The following is a 19,263-nucleotide window of genomic DNA, read 5'->3' as shown; positions in this document are numbered from 1 at the left end:
AGCATAATGTTTCCACCTCCATATTTGACGGTGGGGATGGTGTTCTTGGGGTCAAAGACAGCATTCCTCCTCCTCCAAACATGGCGATTTGAGTTGATGTCAAAGAGCTCAATTTTGGCCTCATCTGACTACAACACTTTCACCCAGTTCTCCTCTGAATCATTCAGATGTTCATTAGCAAAACTTCAGGCGGACCTAAACGTGCTTCCTTAACCAGGGGGACCTTGCGGGCGCTGCAGGAATTCGGTACTTCACAGCATAGTTTTTTTCCAATTGTTTTCTTGATGTCTATGGTCCCAGCTGCCTTGAAATCATTGACAATATTCTCCTGTGTAGTTCTGGACTGATTCCTCACTATTCTCATGATCATTAAAACTCCATAAGGTGAGATCTTGCATGGAGCCCAAGTTATTGTATGTTTCTTTAATTTGTGAAAAATCGCACCAACTGTTGTCACCCTCTCATCAAGCTGCTGGGCGATGGTCTTGTAGCCCATTCCAGCCTTGTGTAGGTCTACAATCTTGTCCCTGACATCCTTTAAGAGAGTGCTCCTAATCTCAGCTTGTTACCTGTATAGAAGACACCTGGGAGCCAAAAATCTTGCCGATTGATAGGGGATCAAATACTTATATCACTCATTAAGATTCAAATCAATTTATAACTTTTTTTAAATGCATTTTCTAGATATTTTTGTTGTTATTCTGTCTTTCACTGGTAAAATGATACTACCGTTCCATTAATAGATTGATAATTTTTTTGTCAGTGGGCAAACGTACAAAATCAGCAGGGGATCAAATACTTTTTTTCGTAACTGTAAGGCTCATTGGTGAAGAGTGCATTCCCTGACTATTGATAAATGAACAGATTAGAGAAATACATGGAAGAGAAAAACACAATTAAAATGAGCAATCTAGAATGTATCATATTGCACAGCTGTTAACAGAAACACACCATCTAAGCATGAATTTCAGATATATTGTTACAAACAGAACTAACCTGACTAACATACCTTGCATTTTACGTAATAGCTTATTTCCTAGACTTTAATGATATATATATATATATATATATATATATATATATATATATATATAAATTCATAAGGTACTGAATACAGGACACATCAAAATAGGTCTAGGGAAGTATATGGTGCATCTGTTTGATTTCTTTTTTGCGCTGCTCAAAGTAGTTGTGAAAGCATATCCCTGTGTCCCAAAACATGGGATGCAGGCCTGTCCTAATACCAATCCAGGGTATAAAGAGAAAAGAATCGCCATTACTCCCGACCAACCCAGGTGAATAAATGATAAAGAGCAGCCTCAGCCTACATGTCTCCTCCAAACCACACACCCTGATGCATTTTACCCCACCCACAGGAGCTTAGACCGGCCATACGCGGTACTAATTTCTTTCCTGCAAATTCGCTATATTCCTCCATCAACACAGATAGTGTCGATGTGGGAATCACTCCTGCTGGGCTATTGTCTTCTCCCAGCAGGGAGGGCAGGGGAAGCTGTCCCTGCTGGAGAATACAGTGATTATCGCTAGTAGCTATAGCAGCTGCTAGTGATATTCGTAAGAGAATCAGGCAGGCTGGTTGTACCCAAGTTGATCAATCCAGCCAGCCTGCTGAACCGGCCGAGATTCGAACCATGTAAGGCTGGCCTTAGTCAATGGGTGAAGCCCTGTAAATCAGGGTGTGTGGGCTGAAGCCGATAATTATCAATTATTCACCTGGGCTGGTTGGGAGTGGTGGTGATCCTTTCCTCTTTACATGTAAGTGGTGCATGTTATGTTCAGGAACCGTGGTCTCATGACCAAGCACACAAGATGCATTCAGAGGCACCATTGGTTGCACATCACAGCACCTCTTTGCTAACACTCTCTTTATGTAGGTGTAATAAAATGTAATAAACTGGGGGTATTGGGGAAGGCACAAAATAGTGCACTCTGGTCCAAAGTCTAAATCAACACTACTGGAATGTGTATAGATCATGTGGTCCCAAAAAATAGGGTCTTTAGGTGCATCCCAGAGAACTTTCAGCTTTGTTCCGCCTTTCTCAACCCCTTTAACATCAAGGAACTGTTAAATTGCCTTTCTGGGCCCGGGAACCCCTGCTAAAAATACAATAACTATATGGAATAATATGAAATACAGATTTTAGAGTATCATATTAATTACATCAAGAGGATTTCAAGCAGTTGTTTTATGCCGCATTATGTATTTTAAATATATTAAGGATTTTTTAGAAATAGTTGCAAAACCTCACTTCCGGTGAATATAGAATAAGAATGAGAAGTAATTATAGAATTAGACCCACCTACAACATATATAATCGTAACCAGTAACAACAATTGGGCAATAGATCTTCTAAAATGGCGGATTAGACACGTCCGCCACGATATATGTAGAAGGATCTTCAAAGATAGCGATTATAGGATTTCCGGCTTGGCCGGCATAAATAGCACGTCACATCCCTTGAAGGGAATTCCCTGAGGAAGTCACGTGACTCCGTGACGTAACGCGTAGGAACCCGGAACCGGAAGTGACGTGTGGTACGGGACAGAGCTCCCACGGCGTTGTCTGAATACTGGATAATACGTTTTTTAATGTAAGTCTGCTATATTTTTTGGAATAAAAGTTTTTAATACTGCACAATGATGGCCCCATAATTTTAATGAGCCCTAAGGAGGTGATATTCACCCAAAGAAGTCGCACTCAAAGAAGTCGCACTCAAAGGAAGGTATAGAAAGACCCCCGCAGACAGGACAAGGTTGGGAAGTAACACAGGAACCCCGGGGAAGAGAGTACAGATACTAGACACCACGCTGGAACAAAGGAAGAAAAGTGATCACCGTTTATCGAGAGAGATAATACAGGCGTATTACCCTCTGCTTTGAGATGAGAATTTAGCACACCTAGAAGTGACACCACGGTACATGGTGGAGGAAAAGGAATCACATTATAGACTCACCAGTTTATGGTATATATATTTTTTTGATGGAATAAGGTTGATGGTACAGGCATCTGACTGAGAATTGTTTGAAGCACCGTTTTGGACCAGACATTCAGCAATATGTTCATTTGCGATTTTGCACATATTTGGAATTTATTACTGTAATTTTTATTGATTTATATTTCATCCTTCATCACTGAATGCACAGAGCACTTTTTAGAAGCACGTAGAAGTAGCACTAAATAATTGGAATTTTTTTATATTTGTTTCTATTAAGTCACATGATATTTATTAAGTACTTTATATTTATTTTACATACAACAAGATAAAGTTCGGAATATATGTAACAGGATTGTATGAATTTTATACACACATCATTGATTTTAGAGGTGGATTATTACACTCAAGCACTTTAATACATTTTGTAACACCCCGAAGCGCATCACAACCCTCCTTATCAGTATCTTACAAAACTGTTTCATAGTGCCAGTTCCTGTGGTGCAGCATTAGGGTGGCTGGAAGAATCCAGGATAGCGCAGGAACCATATATTAAATATACACGTTGTTACAATATTATATATCACACTGTATTTGCCCAGCGGTCTTTAAACTTTTTGTAAGAAAAATTACACTTTCATAGATAACAAAAAAAAAAGTAAGCCCAATTTTTTGATGATGTTTTTGTTTTGAAGATGATGTTACGCTGAGTAAATAGATACCTAACATGTAATGCTTTAAAATTGTGCTCGCTTGTGGAATGGCGACAAACTACGGTACTTAAAAATCTCCATTGGCAACCTTTTAAAATGTTTTAACGTTTACAAGTTTAGAGTTACAGAGGTGTTCTAGTGCTAGAATGATTGCTCTCACTCGCGGTGATAGCTCACATGTGTGGTTTGAACACTGTTTAGATTTTTCTTAGAATTTTTTTTATTTTTTTATTTTTACACTGTCCTTTAAAAAAAAAAAAAAAAATTGAATCACTTTTATTGCTGTCACAAGCAATGTAAACATCCCTTGTGACAGTAATAGGCAGTGACAGGTACTCTTTATGGCGGGATCTGGGGTCTAAGGGCACTTAAAATTATTCAAAATGCCATGATGTTTTGAATACTGACATTTTAAAAAAAAAACTCTGGCGCCTTTAAGGCTCCAGTAAACAGGAAGTGATGTCATGACATTGCTTCCGAGTTACAAGATCCAAGACCCGATCAAAGCCGATTCTGGCTTTGTTCGAGGCTCCGGCCAGCTGGTGGACATGCCAGCTGGGGGTACAGGAAAGCCCGGGCGTGTGGCTGGATGGGGGTTGTCCCCTCCCGCTGCTTGTAGTAACAGCTGAGCAGCTGATTAGCCACATTGGTTGTTATTACATGAAAGCCGACCATCAGCTCTAAAAAACAGTATAGAGATGATGCCTGCAGCTGCAGCCATCACCCCGACACAACCCCTTGAAGTCGAAGGCTGCATATTTGCGTTATGTCAGGGTCAAGGGGTTAATGCATTCTATACATTAAGATAAAAATCCTTTTGTGTGCAACAGCCCCCCTCAGCCACCCTAATACTTATCTGAGCCCATCTCGATTCAGCAATGTTGCACGAGAGACTTGGCTGCCCCCTCCTGATTGGCTGAGACAGTAGCGAAGCACCATTGGCTCCCGCTGCTGTCAATCAAAGTCAGTGAGCCAGTGAGGAGGGAGAGGGGGTGGGGCGGGGCCGCGGCTCCATGTCTGAATGGACACATAGAGCTGAGCCCCCATAGCAAGCTGCAAGCAGAGAGGGGGGGCAAGAGCACCGAAGAGGGACCCGAGAAGAGGAGGATCTGGGCTGCTCTGTGCAAAACCCGTGCATAGAGCAGGTAAGTATAACATATTTGTTATTTTTAACAAAAAGAAAAATTAGACTTTAGCATTATTTTAGGCTTTGACAAAAAAATTCTGAAAATCTGGTTTCTATGCAGAGCACCACACCAGAATTTGCACTCTCCAGTCTTAGTAAATCAATCCCATTGTCTTTTGCCAGTAGAAGTTTTGCTACTCTATCTAATCTGAAAAGAACTAATAAGTGGCTACTTTACACTATAACCTATAACTAGGGTTGAGCGGACACCTAGATGTCCGTGTTCGACGGGTTCGGCCGAACTTTAAAAAAAATCCTGGGTCCGTGTCCCGGACTTTTACCGAACTTTTCCCGGACACCGAACCCCATTGAAGTCAATGGGGACCCGAACTTTAAGGCACTAAAATGGCTCTAAAACACCAAAGGAAAGGGCTAGAGTGCAGCAAATGGCAGCAAAACGTAATTAAGAGCATGGCAAGTGCTCTGCAAACAAATGTGGATAGGGAAATAACTTAAAACAACAAAAAAAAACAGAAAAATAAAACAATGTTCTTCTTCATCTCTGAAGGACGAGGCCCATATGGAGTAGGAGGGAGGTTGAGGTGGTGGTGGATGTGGCGGTGACATAGGCATGCGCACAGGGTGTGCCGGGTGTGCCTGGGCACACCCTAATCACCTAGGGCACATAGCATTGCCAGTGAGGAGATGGGAAAGATCTCCCTCGGACCTGCTCTGCTCTATTTCTCTTTGCCTACAGGTACATGGCCCCGATACATTACTCTCCCTGCTGGCAAACACATGCATGTGTATTTCAACTTTGGGGTGCACACCTTAATGCAATAGGCTGCGCACACCTATGGGCGGTGTAGGTGGAAGCGGCGGTGGAGGAGGACCAGGGCCAGATTAAGAGCATCATGGGCTTGGTGCTGAGGATTTTGAAGGGCCTTAAGGGCCGTGCCTTGCCATGCACCCAGAGGAGGAAGGGTGCAGCCATGCATGCCTAATTCAACATGGGATGCTGTCTCTGAAGTCCATAAACACATCCATGCATCGGCAACTGTCCCTCCTTGTCCGGCCTTCGCGCTGTGTGGGGAGGTTCTGAGGGTGCTGCCTGGGGAAGTGAGCATAGAAGCCAGACTTCTGTGTTTACAAGTGACAGAAGAGCGGTAACAGTGAATATGGCCAACCCGGGGCCTATATAAAAAGGTAGGGGCCTGGAGCTGCAGCTCCAATAGCCCCTACGTTAATCTGGCCCTGAGGAGGAGGACGAGGTAGCCAACACTGCTTCTTTTCACAAATTTTAAATGAGGGTACACCCCAAAAGAGTGAGAAAGAGCAAAAATGGAACAATGGGTGGGTAAGGTCGGTATCCATTGCTATTCTGCACAAGGTACGGAAAAGTCCCGTGGGATCCATGCCTGGTTCATTTTAATGAACGTGAGCTTGTCCACATTGTCTCTGGACAGGCGGCTGCGCTTGTCTGTTATAACGCCCCCAGCCGTGCTAAATACCCGTTCAGATAATACACTGGCTGCAGGGCACGCCAGCACCTCCAAGGCGTAAAGGGCAAGCTCAGGCCATGTGCCCAATTTGGAGACCCAGAAGTTGAAGGGGGCAGACCCCTCATTCACTACATGTAGGCGTGTGCACACATACTGCTCCACCATGTTGGTAAAATGCTGCCTCCTGCTAAGACGTTCCATCTGAGCTGCTGGTGCTGCTGTTTGTTGTGGCGTGCTGACAAAGCTTTTCCACATTTCGGCCATGCTAACCCTGCCTTCTGAGGTGCTGGCGGTGTTCTGGTTGCGTTGGCGACCTCCTCCTCCTCCTCCTCCTCCTCCTCCTCCTCCTCCTCCTCCTCCTCTGCCTTGTGCTTCCACTGCGGCCCCGCTGTCAGATGGGAATGCCAGCAGCATGGCGTCTACCAGCATGCGCTTGTACTCGCGCATCTTGCGATCGCGCTCCAGTGAGTGAATTAAGGACGGTACGTTGTCCTTGTAACGGGGATCCAGCAGCGTGGCCACCCAGTAATCAGCACAAGTTAGAATGTGGGCAACTCGGCGGTCGTTGTGGAGACACTGCAGCATGTAATCGCTCATGTGTGCCAGGCTGCCCAGAGGCAACGAAAGGCTGTCCTCTGTGGGAGGTGTATCGTCCGTGTCCTCTGTATCCCCCCAGCCACGCACCAGTGATGGCCATGAGCTGGCCTGGGTGCCACCCTGCTGTGAACATGGTTCCATCTCCTCCTCCAGCTCCTCCTCCTCCTCCTCCTCCTCCTCATCCTCCAGAACTGTGCCCCTGCTGGACAATTGTGTCCCTGGCGTTTGTGTGTGCAGGAACCCACCCTCGGAGCCCCTTGCGAATGACTGCCCTGAAAGCCTTGGAAATGTTACCTCTTCATCCTCCTCCTCCTCCTCATCCTGTGCCACATCCTCTTCCATCATCGCCCGAATTGTTTTTTCAAGGAGGCATAGAAGTGGGATAGTTAAGCTGAGAACGGCGTCATTGCCACTGGCCATGTTGGTGGAGTACTCAAAACAGCGCAACAAGGCACACAGGTCTCGCATGGAGGCCCAGTTATTGGTGGTGAAGTGGTGCTGTTCCGCAGAGCGACTCACGCGTGCGTGCTGCAGCTGAAACTCCACTATGGCCTGCTGCTGCTCACACAGTCTTTCCAGCATGTGCAAGGTGGAGTTCCACCTTGTGGGCACGTCACATATGAGGCGGTGAGCAGGAAGGCCGAAGTTACGCTGCAGCGCTGCCAGGCGAGCAGCAGCAGGGTGAGAACGCCGAAAGTGCGCACAAACGGCCCGCACTTTCTGCAGCAGCTCTGACATATCGGGGTAGTTTTTAAGGAACCTCTGCACCACCAAATTCAACACATGCGCCAGGCAAGGGATGTGCGTCAAACCGGCTAGGCCCAGAGCTGCTATTAAATTTCGCCCGTTATCGCACACCACCAGGCCGGGCTTGAGGCTCGCTGGCAGCAACCACTCATTTGTCTGCTGTTCCATGCTCCTCCACAACTCCTGCGCAGTGTGTGGTTTGTCCCCCAAACAGGCAAGTTGTAAAACTGCCTGCTGTCGTTTACCCCTGGCCGTGCTGAACTTGGTGGTGAAGGTGTTACGCTGTCCAGATGAGGAGGCGGTAGAGGATGAGGAAGCGGAGTAGGAGGAGTTAGGAACAGGAGGCAAACTGAAGCGCCCTGCAATCCTCGGTGGTGGAAGGACATGCGCCAAATTGCTATCCGCCTCAGGCCCATCCGCCACTGCATTTACCCAGTGTGCCGTTAGGGAGATATAACGCCCCTGACCGTGCTTACTGGTCCACGTATCGGTAGTTAGGTGGACCTTGGCACAGATGGCGTTGCGCAGTGCACACCTGATTTTTTCCCCCACTTGGTTGTGCAGGGAAGGGATGGCTTGCCTGGAAAAGTAGTGGCGGCTGGGCACGACGTACTGTGGGACAGCCACCGACATAAGGTTTTTAAAACTGTGCATCTCCACCAGACGGAATGACAGCATTTCAAAGGCCAATAATTTTGAAATGCTGGCATTCAGGGCCAGGGATCGCGGGTGGGTAGGGGGGTACTTCCTCTTCCTCTCAAGTGTTTGGGAGATGGAAAGCTGAACGCTTCCACGGGACATTGTGGAGATGGTTGTTGGTGACCCAGGTGGTGGTGTTGCTGACAGATCGTCTGTTTGCGGGGTGGCAGGTGCCGGTATCACTACAGATGTGGCTGGAGCGGCCGAGACTGCAGCAGAAGAGGAAGCAGGATGAGCCAGAGACGTTTCTTGGTTTTGAAGGTGTGTACTCCACTGCAGCTCGTGCTTTGCACTTAGATGCCTGATCATGCAGGTTGTGCTCAGGTTGAGAAGGTTTATGCCTCGCTTCAAGCTCTGATTGCACAGGGTGCAAACCACTCGTGTCCTGTCATCAGCACATTTTCTAAAGAACTTCCACGCTAGAGAACTCCTTTGAGCTGACTTTGGTGTGCTCGTTCCCTTGCTGCGTTGGGCAGTAGCGGGCGTAGTGTCTAGGGCACGGCCGCTCCGCTTCTGCACCCTGCTCCCTCTTCTGCTGTGCTGGTGGCTCTGTGCGACCACCGCCTCTTCCTCCAAACCACTCAGGTCACCTGCATGACGTTCATTCCATGTGGGGTCGAGGACCTCATCGCCCTCCACATCGTCTTCCACCCAGTCTTCACCCCTGCCCTCCTTGTCGGTCTCCACAAAGCTGAACACCGCAGCAGTTGGCACCTGCGTTTCGTCATCATCGGAGACGTGCTGCGATGATCCTTGCATGTACTCATCTTGAGAAATAAGTGGTTGGGCATCGCTGCACTCAATCTCTTCCACTTCTGGGGCAGGGCTAGGTGGATGGTCCTGGGAAACCCTGCTGACAGAGTCATCAAAAAGAAGAAGAGACTGCTGTATGGCTTGGGGCTCAGACTGCTTGCCTGATTTGCAAGGGGGTGAGGTGAAAGACGGTTGGACATCGGCTGCAGGTGCCAACTGTGACCTTTCTGCAGTAGACTGGGTGGGAGACAATGTGAAGGAACTGGAGGCACTGTCAGCAGCAAACCAATCTACTATCGCCTCCACTTGTTCTGGCCTCATCACTTCTAGGGGCGTATGATGCCCTACCAAATACTGATGCAGGTTCTGTCGCCTACTCACACTTGAGGAAGGTGTTTCACTTGTGCGTGTAGCTGGCACAGATCGACCACGTCCTCTCCTTGCAACAGGAGCTCTACCAGCAGCACCACGACCCAGGCCACGGCCCTTATTTGACGGTCTCCTCATATTTCTGTAATTTAAGATCTTGCCCTAGAAAGGTTTTTATTGAATAGCGGAATAGGAAATATGATCCAAAAAAGTGTATGTATCTCGCACGTACAAAACCACACTAGGCCCCAATTACTATTGTTTTTACCCCTAAAAGGATGGATGAGGAGTAGGAGGAGTATGGAACAGACAGCACCCTCAAATCTTCAGAAGTATGAGATGAACCTCAAAAACTTGGAAAGGTGGATCTCACACGTACCGACACAGACTATCCCGCAATTCAATTGATCCTCAAAGGTTTTTATTGAATAGCGGAATAGGAAATATGATAAAAAAAAGTTTATGTATCTCGCACGTACACCACCACACTAGGCCCCAATTACTATTGTTTGTACCCCTAAAAGGATGGTTGAGCAGTAGGAGGAGGAGTATGGAACAGGCAGCACCCTCAAATCTTCAGAAGTATGAGATGAACCCCAAAAACTTGGAAAGGTGGATCTCACGCGTACCGACACAGACTATCACGCAATTTAATTGATCCCCAAAGGTTTTAATTGAATAGCGGAATAGAAAATATGATCAAAAAGAAAGTGTATGTATCTCACACGTACACCACCACACTAGGCCCCAATTACTATTGTTTGTACCCCTAAAAGGATGGTTGAGCAGTAGGAGGAGGAGTATGGAACAGGCAGCACCCTCAAATCTTCAGAAGTATGAGATGAACCCCAAAAACTTGGAAAGGTGGATCTCACACGTACCGACACAGACTATCACGCAATTTAATTGATCCCCAAAGGATTTAATTGAATAGCGGAATAGAAAATATGATCAAAAAGAAAGTGTATGTATCTCACACGTACACCACCACACTAGGCCCCAATTACTATTGTTTGTACCCCTAAAAGGATGGTTGAGCAGTAGGAGGAGGAGTATGGAACAGGCAGCACCCTCAAATCTTCAGAAGTATGAGATGAACCCCAAAAACTTGGAAAGGTGGATCTCACATGTACCGACACAGACTATCACGCAATTTAATTGATCCCCAAAGGTTTTAATTGAATAGCGGAATAAAAAATATGATCAAAAAGAAAGTGTATGTATCTCACACGTACACCACCACACTAGGCCCCAATTACTATTGTTTGTACCCCTAAAAGGATGGTTGAGGAGTAGGAGGAGGAGTATGGAACAGGCAGCACCCTCAAATCTTCAGAAGTATGAGATGAACCCCAAAAACTTGGAAAGGTGGATCTCACATGTACCGACACAGACTATCACGCAATTTAATTGATCCCCAAAGGATTTAATTGAATAGCGCAATAGAAAATATGATCAAAAAGAAAGTGTATGTATCTCACACGTACACCACCACACTAGGCCCCAATTACTATTGTTTGTACCCCTAAAAGGATGGTTGAGCAGTAGGAGGAGGAGTATGGAACAGGCAGCACCCTCAAATCTTCAGAAGTATGAGATGAACCCCAAAAACTTGGAAAGGTGGATCTCACACGTACCGACACAGACTATCACGCAATTTAATTGATCCCCAAAGGTTTTAATTGAATAGCGGAATAGAAAATATGATCAAAAAGAAAGTGTATGTATCTCACACGTACACCACCACACTAGGCCCCAATTACTATTGTTTGTACCCCTAAAAGGATGGTTGAGGAGTACGAGGAGGAGTATGGAACAGGCAGCACCCTCAAATCTTCAGAAGTATGAGATGAACCCCAAAAACTTGGAAAGGTGGATCTCACACATACCGACACAGACTATCACGCAATTTAATTGATCCCCAAAGGTTTTAATTGAATAGCGGAATAGAAAATATGATCAAAAAGAAAGTGTATGTATCTCACACGTACACCACCACACTAGGCCCCAATTACTATTGTTTGTACCCCTAAAAGGATGGTTGAGCAGTAGGAGGAGGAGTATGGAACAGGCAGCACCCTCAAATCTTCAGAAGTATGAGATGAACCCCAAAAACTTGGAAAGGTGGATCTCACACGTACCGACACAGACTATCACGCAATTTAATTGATCCCCAAAGGTTTTAATTGAATAGCGGAATAGAAAATATGATCAAAAAGAAAAGTGTATGTATCTCACACGTACACAACCACACTAGGCCCCAATTACTATTGTTTGTACCCCTAAAAGGATGGTTGAGCAGTAGGAGGAGGAGTATGGAACAGGCAGCACCCCCAAATCTTCAGAAGTATGAGATTGTGTTCACTGTACCCCACAAAGATTGTGTTCACTGCACCCCACAAAGATTGTGTTCACTGCACCTCAAAAAGGATTTTGTTCACTGCACCCCACAAAGATTGTGTTCACTGCACCCCACAAAGATTCTGTTCCCTGTACCCCACAAAGATTGTGTTCACTGCACCCCACAAAGGATTTTGTTCACTGCACCCCAAAAAGATTGTGTTCACTGCACCCCAAAAAGGATGTTGTTCACTGCACCCCAAAAAGGATTTTGTTCACTCCACCCCAAAAAGATTGTGTTCACTGCACCCCACAAAGATTGTGTTCACTGCACCCCAAAAAGGATTTTGTTCACTGCACCCCAAAAAGATTGTGTTCACTGCACCCCACAAAGATTGTGTTCACTGCACCCCAAAAAGGATGTTGTTCACTGCACCCCAAAAAGATTGTGTTCACTGCACCCCACAAAGGATTTTGTTCACTGCACCCCAAAAAGATTGTGTTCACTGCACCCCAAAAAGGATGTTGTTCACTGCACCCCAAAAAGGATTTTGTTCACTGCACCCCAAAAAGGATTTTGTTCACTGCACCCCAAAAAGGACGTTGTTCACTGCACCCCAAAAAGATTGTGTTCACTGCAGCCCAAAAAGATTGTGTTCACTGCAGCTCACACACAAAAAAATGGATGTGGATCACTGACACCTGCCTATCTCCTATCCCACACCACACAGCAATATCGATTGTAGTTTGTAGAACACAGTTTCCCTAAAATTCAGCAGAAGCAGCCTCTCCCTAACAGGATTGAGAAGAGATCGTAGATCAGGATTGAGTGCAGAGTCACCCCACCCCCCACACAGCAATATCGATTGTACTTTGTAGAAGACACTGACCCTATAATTCAGCAGACTTTATCCCTAAAATGCCTACAACTCGCCCTGCCTAAACACTCCGACCTGTCCCTCAATTCTATCCGGACACAAATGGTTTTTTCCTGCCTGTCTTTCCCTAATCAGCAGCCAGCACGTTGATGTGTGCTCTGTCCCTGATCTAAGCAGCAGAATGAAGACGCTGCGGCTGCCTGGAACTTATAAAGACTTGGTCACATGCTTCAGACGGCCAATCACTGAGACATTTGCAGGCATGGCTGGGATGGCTTAAGGCACACCAGTTAAACGATTGTTGATTGGCTGTTGAAAGCCCGCCATGAAAAGAGCGCCAAAGCATGCAAAACCCGGAAATAAAACGACCGAACACGGATTTTTACCCGAACATACAGTAAAGTGTCCGTGTCCGTGTTCGGGTACAAAAAATCCAATTATTCGGTACGAACACGAATAATACAGTCCGTGTTCGCTCAACACTACCTATAACGTCTTGAACTCTCGCCTGAACTAATATTGACAGTTATTCCCTCTACAGAATCAAGTTGACTTTGCTCTGGCAAACATAAACTAGTACTAACTGTACTCTAATAGGTCATTTGATCAATAGACGTTTATGTTCGTTATTTATTGTAGGGTGTATACCACTTCATATTAGTTATTTTCAGGAGATGTGGGGCAATTCATTTAAAATACTTTTTACATTTTTAACATTTGGGTTTAGGGGACATGGGTACAATTATTCTAACAAAGTCAAGTTATATTTGTAGTTGATACAGTGCTTTTTGGTTAATTTTTTATTTTTTGCTTGTTGGCGGACATTCAAAGCTTTACAACCATCACATTGTTTAATTATTACTCTGAAATCAGGGTTTTTTTTTTTATTTCTTTTAAGCTACTTATACCCCCCCCCCCATTCATTCTTTTCCAAAAAATAAAAGCATAAAAGCCAAATCTAGAAATGAATCAATAGTGTACTTTTTGAATGGTCCACGTAGTCCATGGCAAACACATTGCTACAAAGGTTTGCATATTGCTTTTTATGCTTGTTTTACCTGTTTATTTGCTTCAGGTCAGTAACTCACTTCAAATTGCCAGAGACAAGCAAATGCATGACCATGAAAGACTTGAGTGTGACATTGACCTTTCCTTGCCGATGCAGCACATGCACATTTAACACTTTCTTCTCTTTTCTCCATAGAAGAGATGGATTTGCCCCCACTCAAACCAACACGTTACGACAAATGGTTGTGTACAAAAACAAGGGTACCTGAAAGTTGGAAGTGCTTTATGGGAATCCTGCATTGCCTGATTCCAACATATGATGCTTCAATTCTATCATACTTAATACATTATATAGTTAAGAGCACTCACATGGTTTACATTGTTTATTTGAGCAGATATGTCAGATACAGCCAAAGCATTTCGGGAGAACTGGACTTTCCCTTCCTTAGTGTTTTGCACTTTGGTGGATTTGTCCTGAGAGATTAGTTATCATTGCATGTAACCCTTTATCTTTAGTAAAAAAAATATTTGTTTCATGTATATGGATTGCTATAAACCCCAGTTATTTTTAGTTATTTTATAATGATTTTTATTGTGTTTCTTATACATTTTTATAATATTTGTATGGTTTTTATATTTTCATCTTATATGAATATTACATATCTTGTACTATATTTTGTATTTTTACAGATTGTGTGCACATTAGCCCTGAGGAAGGAGAAATCCAGTTAACCTGAAATGTGTTGGCTGTATCTGACATTTCTGCTCATATGAACACTTTCAAAGAACAACCAAGTGAAATGACTGTTTCTTACTAGGTGCTCCTAGCCACATATTCAGCATTTTACCATCTGATGAGATGTCTTTTTATTGCAACCAGAGGGGTAGCAGCCGAGGACTTCAACCAGGTCCACATAAACTGCTATTATCACAGGTTTACAGGTTCTTAGGAGCGTCCCACCACCACCCCATGCTGGATTTACATGAATTGAAAATATCTGCATAAGCGGTAGAAATTACCCAATAAACTTGAATATGCTTGGTACAGGAAAGTCATATTGATTATTAGCATGCAGCTACGTAACTGGACACATAACAGCCAATACTGTTGACTGTCCATCATTAGTGAGCTTTATGTGTTACCATCATTATCTCCCAAAAATGTATTGCTTTCAGGATGGATAGAAATCTGTGTAAGCAGTAGAAATTACCCAATAAACTGGAATATGCTTGATGTTGGAAAGTCATATTGATTATTAGCACGCAGCTACGTAACTGGACAAATAACAGCCAATACTGTTGACTGTCCATCATCAGTGATCTCTATGTGTTACCATTGTTATATCCCAAAAATATATTATTTTCAGGATGGATAGAAATCTGCATGAGTGGTAGAAATTACCCAATTAACTTGAATATGCTTGGTGTTGGAACGTCATGGTGAATAATAGCACTCAACTACGTAACTGGACACATACCAGCCAATAATGTTAACTGCTCATCATCAGCGATCATTCTCTATGTGCTAGTATTATTATATCCCAAAAATGTATTGTTTTCAGGATGGAAATAAATCTGCATAAGCGGTAGAAATGACCCAATGAACTGAAATATGCTTGGTGTTGGAAATTCATATTGAATAATAACACTCAGCTACGTAACTGGACACATACCTGCCAATACTGTTTACTTTCCATCATTAGTGTACAGTTGACTGTCCATCATCAGTGATCTCTATGTGTTACCGTCATTATATCCCAAAAATGTAATGTTTTCAGGATAGATAGAAAAACGAATTACCCTGTCAACCTTTCGCAATCACATGACTGCAGGTCAGCCAACATAGATCACCTTCAATGTGATATTTCAAAAACTGTTTTGCAATTCCTCAAAAGAAAGGAAAAAAAAAGATATGATCATCCATTGTTTTGTCATTCTACACATAGTATGAAATAGGATATAAGATCCCAAACAAAATGATGTGTCATGTAAAATGTTACATTACATGTCGTTTACAGCTAGATATTATTAGTTCTTCCAACAGCAGATCAGCAGTGTTAAAGTGCACAAAGGGCTTGTGGATGATTAACGCAACCCTCCCACTTCTATTACAGTGCCCTCTCTCCTAGTTAATACAAGTGACAAGTGATGCATGCCAGTAAAGCTTAGTGAGAAATGCACAGTATTCTTACCAGAGAGAGAACTTTCCAGTTGCCAGATTTCTTCTTTTTGCTCTGAGCAGCTTTAACCGGTTCTTCTGCCATATCTAAGGAATTAAGCATAGGTTCTGCCTGGATCTCTGTGCCTGTGCCCCCATTCCTTGCCTCACAGTCCATGCCTGAGTAGTGATCACAATACAGACAGCAGCCAGCTGCATGCACTTTTCCCAGCTGCTCGGCTTGTAGAGATGCTTGCCCCGCCTGCTTCCTGAGCCTAATGTCATACACATGGTGTAGTCAAATGTGAGCAATCAGCTCAATTTCTAAGCTTACGTAATGAGATTATGTGACCATTCTAATAAAAAAAAAAAATATATATATATATATATAAAATCTTTTAATACCTGAAAGTTGTAGCATGTACCCTTGCAGGCTATACCATGCAGAATGTATTATCAAATGTAGTTATTCTACACCTTGATGGACCATTTCTGTTCCATGGGCACCTATTTTTGAAACCATTATTCTGAAATAGTTATGACATTCTGTTTCCTGATCCAAGCAATTGTATTATATACTGTAGCTATTTGCAAAAAGGCTCTGATTATAATAAAAAATCCCAAATGCCAAAATCATAATGCATGTGTAGGATTGCACTTTTCTGAGAGCACAGAAAATAATCATATATATATATATATATATATATATATATATATATATATTTTTTTTTTTTTTTAACATGTGATGATACTGTAAATGGGTGGTAAAGCAACCACCGGCATACATTCAAAGCGCAAAGTATGTCACAAGCACACAGAGGATCTCCAGATCGAGTCCAAAGCTTTAGGCCCTGTTCACACCTGAGCGTATTTCAACTCATAAAACGCTCATCTCTGGAGTCTCAAAACGCCCAACAAGCAACATTCCATTCGTTTCAATGGCCCCTGTTCACATATGAGCGTTTTGTCATCTGAAGCAAAACGCCTGAAGCTCAATAAAGTACATGAGCTTCTTTTTTGGCAGATTACAGGCTTTTGTTTGATGTCAATGCCTGCCTCCAAGCACCTGCAAAAAATGCCTGCAAAAAGCCAGAAATAAAAGCCTGCAAAAAGCCTCAAAAAAGCCCCAAAAAAATGCCGGAAAACGATACGCTTAGGTGCGAATGGAGCCTTAGGCTGGCTATACATGTTCAATTCGCTTGTACAATTTTCCTTTAGATTTACCAAAAACCATATAATATGAGGTAAAAACTAAACAACTTTTAATTGTATCCAATTAGGCAGGCCCTTGCACTACATAGTTTAACCACATAACGTCTGCTCACATTGCTGCTACTGCAGCAATGTGGCTCGTTATCGTCTAGCGACGTAGTACTACGTCGCTAGACTCCTCCCCCTGTAGGCGGCACGCGCCGGAGATACGCTCCCGCTGTTTTCAGTCACAGCGGGAGTCGGGCCAGGGGAGGAGCGGCGGCGATCGTCGCTGCTCTTCCCCGATCGTCGGGGAATCTAGTTTGGAGCGGGCGGATCTCCTAAGTGACAGGGAGTGACAGATCGCAGTGTTCAGCATAGCTGAACATCCGATCTGTCCCTGACTCACTCAGTCCCCTCCCCCCACACACGTTAGTAAGCACCAGGCATACATTAACCCCTTCCCTGCCAGTGTAATTTTTACAGTAACAGTGCATATTTATAGCACTGATTACTGCAGTAATGTCACTGGTACCCCCAAAAGTGTCAAAAATGTCAGTCAAGGGTCCGATCTGTCCGCCGCAATGTCGCAGCCCCGCAAAAAAAAATAGCAGATCGCCGCCATTACTCATTAAAAAAAAAACACCAAAAATGACAAAAATCTTTCCCTTAGTTAGTAAACGCAATAACTTTTGCGCAAACCAATCAATCAAAATACACTTATTGTGATTTTTTTTTACCAAACATAGGTAGCAGAAAACAAATTGGCCAAAAATTTTAAAAAATTTTGATTTTTACATTTTTTTGGGGGGGAATTTCATGTAAAAAAATGTTAAAAATATTGTTATTTTTTCAAAATAAACGCTGTTTTTTTGTTTATAGCGCAAAATGTAAAAATCGCACAGGTGATCAAATACCACCAAAAGAAAGCTCTGTTTGTGGGAAAAAAGGACGTAAATTTTGTTTGGGTACAGCTTTGCATGACCGCGCAATTGTCCGTTAAAGTCGCACAGCGCCGAATCGCAAAAAGTGGCCCAGACGTAAGACAGCAAAATCCTCTAGTGGTAAAGTGGTTAAGGTAAATCTAAAAGAAAATTGTACAAGAAAATTTAAAATGTATGGCCAGCCTTATTAAGCGATCGCATCATAGCTACAATAGTGTTGTTTCAGAGCCACACAGGACCCCTACAACAAGCATGTGATACTGGTGCCAAAAAGATTGTGACTTCCACCTCCACAATTGTGTCGATCAATGCGACTGTGCCCACTAAGCAAGGTGGCAGCCACAATAGTTTTGGCACCGGTGTATACTGTGTATAGTGTTATGACTTCACAAGAATATAAGAAAATACAATTTATGAACACTGTCATGAAAGTAAGGGGTGCCTGTCTTAAGGCCCCCGATCTCATGGGATGGTGACAGCGGAGCAGTTTCTAGGCTCCCTGTTCCCCCTTGTTAGGCAGTTAAGCAAGTAGGTGGAGTTTAGGTGTAAGCAGGGATAAGGTTTTAAAAGTCATTAGGATCAACTGACCTCTAATAGGTCAGTTGATGGGTAAGGAATTTTCCAGAAGGGCATGTCACTTGACCTTTGGAAAATTCTGGAAAGGGTCTGAGCCCCTATAAAAGACAACTCTAATGGTTCCCTTTCACCAGTCTTGAGAAGACCTCCTGCCTGTGAGCTCCCCTCCCCTCCCTCCCTGTCGCAGATTAAATATTATGTGGTTTTTGTCACCTTTCTGGTTAGATAGAAGTATGGTTAAGAAAAAAGCAATGTTTTAATAGTATGGCAACATGAGTCGTAGTGACTTTGTTGTGTTTTCAATGGATGTGTTGAGTACAATTTTACTAAGTTACTGTTACCGTTTAAGTTATGCTTTTAACTTTATACCAATAATAAAAGACCATGGCCATTTAAACTTCACCATGATTTGTCTGGATCTTTTTTATTTCAGTGCTCCATTGCTGTCTACAATCCCATTTATTTGTAATATATTGTCTTTAAGTTCTTGATTCTCTATGTTCACATTGGGTGATTTGTTATTGTGTTTTTTGATTTTTATACCAATGTGATACAATTTGTTGATATATTTAAATTTTGTCATATACTTTGTTATTTATCATTGAAATTGGAGATATACAGTAGGTGCATGGCTACGTAGTATATAATTTGATGCACTTGATAGGAATTATATATTTGCATTTAGCACTGCATATTTTCCAAATGCGT

At 43.4% G+C, this 19,263-nt stretch overlaps 1 protein-coding gene across 1 annotated transcript in view; it reads right to left on the bottom strand.

Annotated features, from left to right (window-relative positions):
* The window catches only part of ENPP1 (ectonucleotide pyrophosphatase/phosphodiesterase 1), a 194,996-nt gene extending 178,906 nt beyond the window's left edge, over positions 1 to 16,090 (bottom strand). The window contains exon 1 of the mRNA XM_082250115.1: positions 15,879 to 16,090. Coding sequence (XP_082106241.1) covers positions 15,879 to 16,022 — 144 coding nt within the window. The 5' untranslated portion in view covers positions 16,023 to 16,090. The remainder of the gene's footprint in view (positions 1 to 15,878) is intronic.
* Between the last annotated feature and the right edge of the window lie 3,173 nt (positions 16,091 to 19,263).

Source organism: Pelophylax lessonae (assembly GCF_965119305.1).
Source record: "Pelophylax lessonae genome assembly, chromosome: 3".
Classification (NCBI taxonomy): domain Eukaryota; kingdom Metazoa; phylum Chordata; class Amphibia; order Anura; family Ranidae; genus Pelophylax; species Pelophylax lessonae.
Note: the sequence above shows the minus strand (reverse complement) of the source record. Positions and strands in the feature narration are given on the sequence as shown.